Raw genomic sequence first — 13780 nt, 5'->3', positions numbered from 1 at the left:
TTTGGGGAGTACTGTCATCTTTATTATATTCGCTCGGCCTATCCAAGAGCAATTAATGTCTTTCTAATTATTTAAATCTGACTTTATTTTTGTGGCAAGTGTTTTGTAATTTTGCTCATATAATTCCTGACTTTTCTTTGGTAGATGGATTCCCAAATATTTTATAATCTTGACAGTTGTTTTGAATGGAATTTCTCTTTGTATCTCTTGCTGTTGCATTTTGTTGGTGATGCATAAAAATGCTGAGGATTTATGTGGATTTATTTTGTATCCAGCAACTTTGCTAAGGTTGTGAATTATTTCTAATAACTTTTTATTAGACTCTCTGGGGTTCTCTAAGTATACCATCATATCATCTGCAAAGAGTGACAGTTTGATTTCCTCATTACCTACTCTTATTCCTTTAATCTTTCTCGATTCTTATTGCCGAGGCTAGCATTTCTAATACAATATTGAATAGTGATGGTGATAGTGGGCAACCTTGTTTTACTCCTGATCTTATTGGGAAAGGTTCCAGTTTATCCCCATTACATATGAAGCTTACTGACAGTTTTAAATATATGCTCCTGACTATTTTAAGGAATAATCCATTTATTCCTATTCTCTCAAGTGTTTTTAGTAGGAATGGATGTTGTATTTTATCAAATGCTTTTTCTGCATCTATTGAGATGATCAGATAGTTTTTGTTAACACTTCCTAGCTGTGTCACCCTGGGCAAGTCACTTAACCCCAGCCTCAGGAAAAAAAAAAATATATATATTCATTAAGGAAATCGGTCTATAGTTTTCTTTCTCAGTTTTCAACCTACCTGGTTTAAGTATCAGTACCATGTCTGTATCAGAAAAGGAGTTTGGCAGGACTCCTTCATCCCCTATTTTTTCAAATAGTTTATATAACATTGGGGCTAATTGTTCTTTAAATGTTTGGTAGAATTCACATGTAAATCCATCTGGTCCTGGGGATTTTTTCTTAGGGAGTTGATAAATAGCTTGTTTTATTTCTTTTTCTGAAATGGCACTATTTAAGCAATTTACTTCCTTCTCTGTTAATCTGGGAAGCCTATATTTTTGGAGGTAGTCATCCATTTCACTTAAGTTATCAAATTTATTGGCATAAAGTTGGGCAAAGTAATTTCTTATTATTGCTCTAATTTCCTCTTCATTGGTGGAAAGATCCCCCTTTTCATTTGTAAGACTAACAATTTGATTTTCCTCTTTCCTTTTTCTGATTAGATTTACCAAAGGTTTATCTATTTTGTTGGCTTTTTTTCATAAAACTAACTCTTAGTTTTATTTATTAATTCAATAGTTTTTTTTTTTTTTTTTACTTTCAATATTATTGATTTCTCCTTTTAATTTTAGAAATGTAAGTTTAGTTTTTGATTGGGAGTTTTTAATTTGATCTTGTTCTAGCTTTCTGAGTTGCAGGCCCAATTCATTGATCTTCTCTTTCTCTATTTTATTCAAGTAAGCCTCTAAAGATATAAAATTTCCCCTTATTACTGCTTTAGCTGCATCCCACAGATTTTGGTATGATGTCTCATCATTGTCATTATCTTGGGTGAAATTATTAATTGTTTCTATAATTTGCTGTTTCACCTAATCATTCTTTAAGATGAGATTATTTAGTTTCCAATTACTTTCTGGTCTATTTACCCCTAACATCTTGTTGAATGTAGTTTTTATTGCATTGTGATCTGAGAAGAAAGCATTTACTATTTCTGCCTTACTGCATTTAATTTTGAGATCTTTATGTCCCAATATATGGTCAATTTTTGTATACATTCCATGAACTGCTGAGAAGAAAGTATACTCCTTTCTATTACCATTCAGTTTTCTCCAAAGATCTGTCATACCTAATTTTCCTAATGTTCTATTTACCTCTTTAATTTCTTTCTTATTGTTTTGTGGTTTGATTTATCTAATTCTGAGAGTGCAAGGTTGAGATCTCCCACTATTATAGTTTTGCTGTCTATTTCTTCTTGCAACTCTCTTAACTTCTCCTTTAGGAAGTTAGATGCTATACCACTTGGTGCATATATGTTTAGTATTGATATGGCTTCATTATCTATGCTACCTTTTAGCAGGATATAGTTTCCTTCCTTATCTCTTTTAATTAGATCAATTTCTGCTTTTGCTTGATTTGGGATAAGGATGGCTACCCCTGCTTTCCCCCCCCCTTCCCCCCGAGGCTGGGGTTAAGTGACTTGCCCAGGGTCATATAGCTAGGAAGTGTTAAGTGTCTGAGACCAGATCTGAACTCAAGGCTGGTGCTCTATCCACTGTGCCATCTAGCTGTCCCCTACCCCTGCTTTTTTGACTTCACCTGAATCATAATAGATTCTGCTCTAGCCTTTTACCTTTACTCTGTATGTATCTCCCTCCTTTAAATGTGTTTCCTGTAAACAACGTATTGTAGGGTTCTGACTTTTGATCCAGTCTGCTATCCGCCTCTGCTTAATGGGAGAGTTCATCCCATTCACATTTACAGTAAAAATTACTAATTATGTATTTCCTGCCATCATATTACCCCCAGATTATGCTTTTTTCCCCTTGTCCCCCTTGAATCCCTTCCCCACTTATGTCATTCAGCCCTCCCTTTTTAGTATCCCTCCCCCCTCTTTTTAAATTCCTTCTCCTTTCTTGTACCCTTCCCTTATTCCTCTTTTCCTTTTCCTCTCCCCCCTTTTAATGAGGTGAGAGAGAATTCTCTGAAAAACAAATGTGTCAATTATTTACTCTTTGAGCCTTCTCTGATGAGAGTAAGATTCACACAATGTTCCTCCTGCTCTCTAAATTCCCTCAGATGTGGTAAATTTTCTTTGCCTCTTCCTGGGATGTAGTTTCCCTCTTTTTATCTCCCCTTTTCCCATTTCTAATACTATCCCCTTTTCCTTTCTACTTCCCTTTTTTTTTATGTTATATCAGTAAAATCAAATTATACATGTGGACTTTCTGTATATCCACAACAGAAATACAGTTCTCAAGAGTTCCTTTTATCTTTTTCTGCTTCTCTTGAGTCTTGTGGTTGAAGATCAAATTTTTTGTTTAGATCTGGTTTTTTTTCTTAGAAACAAATGGAATTCATCTGTTTCATTAAATGTCCATCTTCTTCCATGGAAGAAATGCTAAACTTAGCTGGGTAGTTTATTCTTGGTTGCATCCCAAGTTCTTTTGCCTTTCGGAATATCAGATTCCAGGCCCTTCAATCCTTTAATGTGGAGGCAGCCAGATCTTGAATGACCCTTATTGTGGCACCTTGATAGTTGAATTGTTTTTTTCTCGCTGCTTGCAATATTTTTTCCTTAGTCTGGTAGTTCTGCAGCTTGGCCACAATGTTCCGAGTTTTTTTTTAAGTGTCTTTTTCAGAAGGTGTTTGATGAATTCTTTCAACGCCTTTTTTCCCTTCTGTTTCTATTATCTCTGGACAGTTTTCTTTGATTATTTCCTGTAAAATAGAATCTAGGCTCTTTTTTTCATCATAATTTTCAGGAAGTCCAATGATCCTCGGATTATCTCTCCTAGATCTATTTTCCAGGTCTGTGGATTTTCCCAGTAAATATTTGATATTATTCTCCAGCTTCTCATTCTATTTATTTATTTATTTATTCATCTATTTATTCATCTATTTACTCATTTATTTATTTATTTATTTATTTATTCATTCATTCATTCATTCATTCATTCATTTATTTATTTATTTATTTATTTGTTTATTTATTTATTTATTTATTTATTTATTTATTTGTTTTGTTTGACTGATTCTTGGTGTCTCAAATGAATCATTCATTTCTATTTGTTCAGTCCTGATTTTTAATGAGCTATTTTCTTTATTCACATTTTTTAGTTCTTTTGGTATATGTCCAATTGAGTTTTTAAAAGAATTATTTTGCTCTATGGAATTTTTTTCCATTCACTATTTTTTTTTTTTAAGCGAGTTATTTTCTTTTTCCAATTCACAAATTCCTATTTTCTTGGGAATTTTTTTTTTATCTTTTCCAATTCAGAAATCCTACTTTCCTGTGATTTTTAAACCTTTTCCAATTCACAAATTTTGTTTCCCTGCACTTCCTGTGAATTCTTTATCTTTTCCAACTCAAATTTCAGGATGTTATTCTCTATCATAGCTTCACTTTCCTTTCCCCATTTTTCTTCTAACTCTCTTAACTTTTAAATAGTCTCTTCTAGGAGAGAGTTATGTGATGGGGGGCAGGTATCATTCCCCTTTAGGGTATTATCTGGAGACTGCTGTTAGCCTCCTCAGGGTTGGATACCTGTTCTTTCTCTGTATAGAAGGTGTCAATCTTTCTCTTCAATTTCTTACTCATTATTAAAAATCTATGGGGTCTGCCCTTTGAGTAGGAAATTTAACAGCTTCCTTGCAGAACGTGGATAGGATGGAATGAAGCCTGCTGATTTTGGGGTATAAACTGCTTGAGATGGGAAAATGATATAATATAATTTTGTGGTCCCCTGGTTTTAAGGGGGCACTTTTGTTCTAACAATAAGTTGTAAATCCTAAATCTACTGGGTTTGGAATCTGCCTCAGGGACTTCCCACATTCCCAATCTAAAAATCTGTCTGATTCTGAATAGGCCACTCCTTAATACTTAGCTGACTTGACAATCTTGTCAGTAAGAACTAAACTCTTCTCCTACCACTGGGCCATAGAATTAGCTTGTCAATGATAGAAAGTTGGATAAATATGTCTCTTGCTTCTATTTACTTGCTAATTTTTTTTTTTAGAATTCAGCCCACTTTGTTTTTCAACACTGACCCTTACAAAACCTTCTGTTCTAAATTTTTCTCTCCTTCCCCCCACCCCCTCCCCTAGATGGCAGATAGTCCAAACAGAGGAGTTTGCCTTTGGTCTTAGAATCAATAGGAGCACTGGAGTTTACTAAGCACAAAAGTCACATGATTAGATCAGGAAATCATCTTGGCAACTATATGAAGGATAGAGTGGAGCTAGAAGGACTTGAGGCAAATAGGTTAATGAAGAGACAACTGCAATATTCAAGTCTGGAAGTGATAAGGGCCTGATCTAGAGTGGGTAGCTTTATGAGTAGAAAGAAAGGAATGGATATAAGAAATGTTATGGAATCAACACCTGCCAATATTTGACAACTAATCATGTAAGTGGGATGAAGGGACATTGAGGAGCTGAGGATGTAAACAACATTATAAACAATAGAAGACTAAGAGCATGGCAGTGGCCCAACCATAAAAGCAACATTTAAGGAGGAGTGGATTTGGGTGGAAATGCCTTCAGTTTTTTCTTGGATCTGGTCTGAAATGTTTAGTAAGTATTTCAAGATGTGTAACTGGACTAGGGCTAGAGGTATAGGTCTATGAGTCCCCTTGAATCCATATTCACTAATTAAAGAACCTTGGGGCATAGCTGTAATTTCTGAGCCTGACATAGATGAAGAGTAAGCAAAGGAGACAGAGCAGTAAAACAAATGGTACAAAAATCAAGAATAAATTGGAGAAAGCTTACAAAAGAGAGGATGGTAAACAGTGTCCAACATTGCAGAGAGGTCAAGAAAGACAAAGATTGAAAAGCGATTAAATTTGGTCATTAGAAAACACTGGTAACTCCAGAGAGAGTAATTTCAACTGAATGAAGAGAATGGAAGCCAGATTACAGATGGCTTGGGAAAAAAGGTGAAAAGAGTATAGTCATCTAACTCTGAGGTACCACTGCATCCTTTCAGACTGGCTAAGGAGACAGGAAAAGATAATGATAAATGTGGGAGGGAATGTGGGAAAATAAGGCATGAGGAACAATCAGCACAAAGGCATGGATATCAGAGCTGTGAAATGATCCAAACATTCTGGAGAGTAATTTGGAACTATGCCCAAAGGGTTATAAAACTGTGCATACCTTTTGATCCAGCAGTGTCTCTACTGGGCCTGTATCCTAAAGAAATCATAAAAAAGGGAAAAGAACCCATATGTGCAAAAACATTAGTGGCAGCCCTTTTTGTAATGGCAAGGAACTGGAAACTGAGTGGATGCTCATTAGTTAGGGAACAACTGAGTAAGTTATGGTATATTAATGTAATGGAATATTATTGTTCTATAAGAAATGATCAGCAGAATGATTTCAGAAAGGCCTTGAATGATTTACATGATGCTAAGGGAAGTGAGTAAAACAAAGAGGACACTGTACACTTGGACCTTTTCAACAATGAGATGATTCAAGCTAATTCCTATAGATTGGTGAGAGAGAGCCATCTGCATCTAAAAAGAGGACTATGGGGATTGACAACAATGTTGATCTTTTTTGTTGTAGTTTTTGTTTGCTTGTTTTTCTCTTTTTGATCTGATTTTTCTTATACAGCATGATAAATGTGGAAATATATTAAGATTGCTTGCCGTGTAGGAAAATAGATATAGAATAGAAACCAGTTAAGAATTGAAGGATCTAGTGAAAATTTTTTAAAGATAAGGGAGACTTGCAAGTGTTTATAGGGAGCAGAGAAAGAACCAGGAGGGAAAGAAGAGGAGAGAAGAGAAGGAGGGAGGACAGAGAGAGAGAAAGAGAGAGAGAGCAAGCGCACACTTTGATAAAGAAGGCAGGAAGAAAGGACCAAGAATACACACAGAAATATTGGCTTTTGAAATGAAAAATGCCATCTCATTATCAGCAACTAGAATAAAACATACGGTAGGAGATGAATGTGAAAGAATATTTGACTAGGATAATAGAACTCATAATGAATGGCCTTGATTTTTTTTGATGAAAAACGAGGAGAGGAACTGACCTAAGAGGATAGAAGAAGATTGCCGTGGGAAATTTGAAGAGAGAAAAGTTTGGAATAGCTTCTCTACTAAGTAGGTTAGGGAATAAAGTGCAGGAGAGATAAAGGGATTATCATGCTACAGTGTTAGACCAGTTAAGATTAGTGGTCTGAATGAATATGATTATGTGATTTTCTCTATCTCTTTTCAGCAGTATCTGAGTAAAAGTGAAGAAAGAGGATGGTGGGAGAAATCCCATGTTAGTTTGGTAAGGTATGAGCAGCAGTGATGGACAAGGGGCCAATGGACTGGAGAAGAGAGGATAGTGCAGAGTTGAACTGGTTCACCAAAGGGTTGAAATGAATTTTAAAAAACAAAAAACAAAAAACTTAGGGATGAAGGCTAGGTAAAAACATTGAGAGGTGAAAGGATTAGACATCCTACTAAGAATGAAGAATAGGATTATGACTCATAAAACATAAGAAAAGGTGATAAATTGATAGCAAATTAAGATCAGATAGAGAAATTTCAAAGTTCATTAACATGAAAGTAGAACTCTTGTTGATAATGGCAAGATTAGTGGGGGTATTCTGAGTATTTAGGCAGAGGGGATTATAAGAACTGAGTAGTTTGAGGGACCAGGAAATTATGGTATTTGTTCAGTCATTTTTTCAATCATGTGCAACTCTGTAACCATTTCCTTTTCCAGCTCATTTTATAGATGAGAAAACTGAGGCTAATATGGTTAAGTGACTTGCCTAGGATCACATAGCTAAAAAGTGTCTAAAGCTGGATTTGGCTCAGAGAGCCATTATAATCACTGCTCCACTTGCTAGCACTTGGGCTTCGAGTATATCTATGCTGAAGTCTCCCAGTATGAGAGCAAGAAATAGGATAGAAAGGGAACCTTAAACTCATTCAGAAATGTTCTGGGATTAGAACGCTACAGAGTGGGTAATAAATCTGGATAGTGGGGATGTTGCTGAATGATAGCAGTAGAGGGAAAATCTGAAAGTGCCAATGGAGAATATTTTGACAGACAGAGAATGTAACACAGAAACGAAGAGACAGACATGGACATGCAGAAAAAACTACAGAGAGGGTAAGTTCCTGGAAAAGATAAGAAAGGACAGGATCAAGGAAAAGAGCCACCTTTCAAATTGGAATAGGTAGCACCCTCTTATTACAAGCCTGAAATATCAGTTTGCTAGATATAGATTGTAATACTACAACCCAGGTAGGTTCGTTAAATACATCTTAGAAAATATGAACAAACAATTTTTAAAAGAATAGCAAATTGGGGCACCTAGCTGCCATCCCCTTTGGCCCAGAAATCGCACTGTCTCACATAACCTAAGGAGGTCAGTGTCAGAAAGAAAGAACCCAGGTTATATCAAAATATCTATAGTTAAGATTCTTTATATTAGCTAAGAACTGGAAACAAATAAATGCCTATGACTTGTGAATGGCCTAAACAAGTTGTAATATATTAAAGTGATAGGATATTAGTATGCTTTAGAAATGATGAATAGAATTATGGGAAGACATAAAACTATGCAAAGTAAAACTAGAAAAACTGAATGTATATAAGATATATATATATAAAAGAGAGGGGGGGGAGAGAGAGAGAGAGAGAGAGAGAGAGAGAGAGAGAGAGAGAGAGAGAGAGAGAGAGAGAGAGAGAGAGGGAGGAAGAAAAAGAGAGCAAGAATAACACATGAAATGTAAACTGAAAAACCTATTATTAAAGAAAATTGAATGTTACAAAAACATAATAATCAAGTTTGGCCCAAATAAGAGATACGAGCCCTACTTCTTCCTTACAGAGTTGGAAGACCACAAATGTGGAATGCGGTAAATGTCAGACATTTTTGTTTTCCTCAGTTTTTTTTTTTTTAAATTCTATTTATAGGAATCAATATTTGAGAGAGGAGAAAGGTTACACTGAGAAATACAGATGATATAAAAACAATAAATAATACTTAAAAAATAGAAAATAATGTTGTATAATTTTAGGCATGTTGCAAATCATAAATCATATGTTAGATCAGACCACATAAAATGCCTCACTTTCCAACTCCACCTTCCCACAATACCAATCCTATGTTAGATCAGATACATACAGCTTTCCTCAATTCTGCCTGATAGAAGTCCTTCCTCACAGACTCACAGCTTAATTACTACCTTCTAAATGAAACCTTTCCTGATTTCCCCAAATCCTAGTGCTGTACTCCCTTATTACTTTGTATTTACATGCCATTATCCTATACATACTTACACACATATATGTTGTCTTTTCCTTAAGAACTGGATCTATTCCATTTTTGCCTTTGTATCCCTAGCACTCAGCAATCTCTGGCATACAGTGGTAATTAATAAATACTTGTAGATTTATTTTTTGACCTTTAGTTTGGGCCTCAAGAGTGTTTCCTTTCCTATGAGGGGGAAGCAGGGTCACAGCTCTCCATGAGGCCCTTCAAACACAAAAGGTCAGAAATGTATACTGAAATGTCTTCAGGACTCAGCTAAAGTACCGTGTCCTACATAAAATCTTTCCCAAGGACGCATAGGACAGAGAGCAATTGTTATTTGTATCACTAGGGTGGCACTGAATATATACTACACAGTATTATTACCTATCTTTTACAATCTCTGCTCTATCTCCTCAGAATGACTCTAAGTGACCAAAAGCAGCGATCATCTCTCCCAACAGTTGGTTATCAGTGCCCCTTATGCTATGTTTTCCATGTGGTAAGTATTCAGTATACATTGAGCTGGTGATAAATAATTTCTTTGGCTCAAGCATTCTAAGTTTATCAAAACCATTCCTGATCCTAGGTATACCAGCAACCTCTATAACCAGATGTTTCTTATCCACTATTTAAAGTTATATGGCTCCCCCCCCCCCCCCTTTTTTTGGGCAGATTCTAAATATAATTCCTTTAAGGTTCAGAGTGATGGGAGAGGATAGACCTGCAAACAGGTCTATGTTCACCTTATCCATTTCAGAATTTTAGGATTCATTTATCCTGCAAGTGGCACAATATTAGATATCCTAAAATAATAGGTCTCAGAGTAAGACAAGCACCTGAACAAATATCTATCCACTAGCTTCATTTAACAGATGGGGAACTGAGGCCTGGAAGGGGAATATCAGAATTGGAAATGGAATTATCCAAGGTCATAAAGCTACTGAGTGACTCCACAACAGCAAAAATAAAACCAAAAAAAAAAAAAAAAAAAAGAGTCCTTTTCTCTAGCAGCTTAACAATTTCATTGGGGAAATAGATGTCAGTTGTGTTCCCTACAAATCTAGTCTTTATAGGTGGGAAAAACCTAATCATTTTTAGTTTAATCTTAAAGCAAATCACTTAATTGTTTTAATCATCTTAATTATTCATGGGAAGCAAAAACCTTATGAAAGTAAAAACCCACCATTTCTTAAATTCTCCAGGCACTGTGCCATTTAGTTTGAAAGTAAGATTAATCAACTGTACTTGGTAATCTTTGCTTTTTTTCTGAAACAAATCTAATGCATATTCATTGTCATTACAAGTAATATCAGCCACTTCAAGGAAAATTTTGCTATAGATGTCATATTGATACCAACTTGACATCAGATTGTATTTAATTCTTAGGGAGACTGCATTAGTAACTAATGTTATGCCCTAAGATGAAAGGTCCCAAGAAAAGCTCCAGCAGATCTTCCCCTTTTCCAACAACCACACCTCTCTGTTTCACTTTACTTTAGTTTGTTTTATTCTTTGCATTTATAGTCTAAAAAGGAAAAAAATCATATACTTCTTGACTTTCTATGGACATATAGGGAAGATTTTCTATTATAAGAAAAGTCCCCAGCACGAAGATTATATATCCTATTGCAATGTTGTAATCTGCTCTGGAAACAACAGTTTAAAAGAGATCCCAGCAAATTCATACACTTTCATAAGACAGTGAGAGGACTCACAACCATGACTAGTCTAAGTAATAGCTGAAGGAATTACAAAAGTTAATTCCTAAAGTATGGGGAAAACAGATTTAAAGGGAAGTCATAAAGAGAAAACCAAAGTTGGAAACAAACTGGAAAAAAATCTTTGCATCAAACACTTATGTCTGACACCTAAAGTTTATAAATGACAGATTTATAGAATATAAGTCATTCTCCAACCAATAAAAATGCCTAGCACATAGTAAGTGCTTAATGCATACCAAACTGAAGAGAGAAGATGCTTAATAAATGTTTGTTGACCGACTGATTTCTCAAAATCACATATGATTAAGAAACCTCTGTGTCTTGGTCCAATGTATTCTGTCACGAATCTCATAATTTGTATTTATTATTCATTTTCTTAATACTTATAATTCCTACCTCTATGACAAACAGAGTAGATCACATTTACAAAAGCAAGATTAACTAGCCTAGAAAAGCCTTATTGCTACTCTATGGCCTGATTTCAGAGACAGCTATGTTTAGGGTTGAATATGGTTTCACTTGCATGGCAATTTTCTTTTCTTTTCTTTTTTTCAATTTTTAATAGTTTTTATTTACCAGATATATGCATGGGTAATTTTATAACATTGACAATTGCAAAACTTTTTGTTCTAATTTTTCCTCTCCTTCCCTCCCACCCCCCAGATGGCAGGTTGACCAAAACATGTTAAATATGTTAAAGTATAAATTAAATACAATATATGTATACATGTCCAAACAATTGTTTTACTGTACAAAAAGAATTGGACTTTGAAATAGAGTACAATTAGCCTGTGAAGGAAATCCAAAATGGAGGCAGACAAAAAAGGGATTGGGAATTCTATGTAGTGCTCCATATTCATCTCCTGGAGTTCTTTTGCTGGCTGTAGCTGGTTCAGTTCATTACTGCTTTATTGGAACTGATTTGGTTCATCTCATTGTTGAAAATGGCCACATTCATCAGAATTGATCATCATATAGTATTGTTGTTGAAGTATATAACGATCTCCTGGTCCTACTCATTTCACTCAGCATCAGTTCATGTAAGTCTTTCCTTTATGAAATCATCTTGTTGATCATTTCTTACAGAACAATAATATTCCATAATATTCATATACCACAATTTATTCATCCAATCTCCAACTGATGGGCATCCACGGAGTTTCCAGTTTCTGGCCACCATAAAGAGGGCTGTCAAAAACATTCTTTGCATGGCAATTTTCATAAGGGCTTAGAGTAGGATTCTCCACTTTTATTTATTTAAGTAGACATACTTTTAATTTTCCTTAAGTCTTGAGACCAACAGAGGGACAAAAGTAGAAATATTGGTTTTAGGGGATAAAATTTCTTGAACAGAGCAGGAGAGCCCCTACTCCCTGAAATTTACTGTTTCATAAGAATCTTGATAAAATTCAGAGATAAAGGATTGATGAGTAAGGTTTGGGGAAGGCTCTGTGGCAACAAACTAAATTAGTATTTTACTAATTAAATCAAGTCATTAATTACAAGTTAAGTTCCTAGTTAACTATATTTTGATATATTGATTTGGAATCAATTTAGAACATAACAGAATCAGTGAGTAAAAATATACTTTTGTAAGAACTTTAAAAAAAATCTTGAAATCTAAATGCATTTTTTTCTCCTATATATAATGGAAAAACATGACAAGCACTTCACAACTTGTCTCATGTTACCTTGCTCATCCAGAGGTGAGTAAAACTAAAATAGAAATTAAACATAGCCTACCTGAATCAAAGCCAGTACTTTGTCCTGGACGATAGTAGGAGGATTGTTCTTAGGGGAGATGATTTTCACAAGGACACCATCTATGAAATCGCGATTTGCCACAAGGATGTGAAATCGATGGCCACAATTCTTGACACATGTCTCCAGCACCTAATTTAGAAAAGAAAAGAGGCTACCAATATTGGAGCAAATACCTGGGGCACATCTTTTGCTCCATTAATTAGGAAATTAGTTTGGTAACCAATTTAACACAATAGGGAACTAGCATTTTAATAAGATCAAAATAACTGATTTCATCTTGAAAAATGAACCTTTCAACTCCTCTCTGGGCTTAGCCAATAAGACACCAGCTTCATCACAAGAAATGGATTCTGTGACAGCCTGCATTAACTCTTGTAAGTGAGAGAGAGCATATCTATCCAACTGGAATAAAAGCTAAAACTTTTTTTTTATTTTGAAAAAAATGTCAACAATTTTTTTTTTAATTTTAGTTCCAAATTCTCTCCCTCCCTCTAGGTATCCCACCCATAGGTAAAGTGAACATTATTGTACTCATTATATAAATATGTGATGTCACATAAAACATTTCTGTATTAGCTATATTTGGAGGAGGGGGAAGCAAGAAAAATCAAGTGAAAAAATATGCTTTAATCTTTATTCAGAGTTCATCAATCCTCTTTCTAAAAGTGGATTTTCATCCTTTGGAATTATCTTGGATCACTGTATTGATCAGAGAAGGTAAGTCTTGCACATGGAATAATTGTTACAATATTGCTATTATACAGTAACAGTTCTCCTGGTTTTGCTCATTTTACTTTCTAACAATTCATATAAAATTTCCCAATTTTTTCTGAAACTATTCACCCTTGTTTCCAGAAATGAAAACTATATAAAGACACACTATTTGCTATAGACAAAGTGTATTTTTTTGAAAAGGGATAACAGCTAGCATTAAGATGTGAGATATTCCCAATACTGTCTATTCCTTTTTTTTTCCTACATAAATGAACTTGAGGTTTAAACTAAGCATTGATATTAATAGGTCTTGGCATGACACAGTTTTGAAAGGCTCTCAAATTTGCCTAAAGTCTCCATTTGGCAAGGGAGGAAAAACTAGGAGTTTTGAAATATTCTCAACTACATACTAAGAGGGTTCCTTCATTTTGAAAACTGAGCAAAGTTAGAGGAACCTTATATAACTTTATTATTATATTTTATCCTTCAACCTTTTTCCTCCCTAATTTAAAATCATTTTATTGATACCTTTTTTTTTTTTTAATATCACAGAGAATTCAACCCTTCCCCATCCTAGATTGAA

General features: G+C 34.8%; 1 protein-coding gene across 4 annotated transcripts in view; it reads right to left on the bottom strand.

Annotated features, from left to right (window-relative positions):
• TOM1L2 (target of myb1 like 2 membrane trafficking protein) overlaps nucleotides 1-13780 on the bottom strand; it is a 167064-nt gene that overhangs the window by 85296 nt on the left and 67988 nt on the right. For all 4 annotated transcript variants that reach the window (XM_074281569.1, XM_074281570.1, XM_074281572.1 and 1 more), the window contains exon 4: nucleotides 12463-12612. In XM_074281569.1, the coding sequence (XP_074137670.1) occupies nucleotides 12463-12612 (150 nt within the window). The remainder of the gene's footprint in view (nucleotides 1-12462; nucleotides 12613-13780) is intronic.

Source organism: Sminthopsis crassicaudata, chromosome 1, assembly GCF_048593235.1.
Source record: "Sminthopsis crassicaudata isolate SCR6 chromosome 1, ASM4859323v1, whole genome shotgun sequence".
Lineage (NCBI taxonomy): Eukaryota > Metazoa > Chordata > Mammalia > Dasyuromorphia > Dasyuridae > Sminthopsis > Sminthopsis crassicaudata.
Note: the sequence above shows the minus strand (reverse complement) of the source record. Positions and strands in the feature narration are given on the sequence as shown.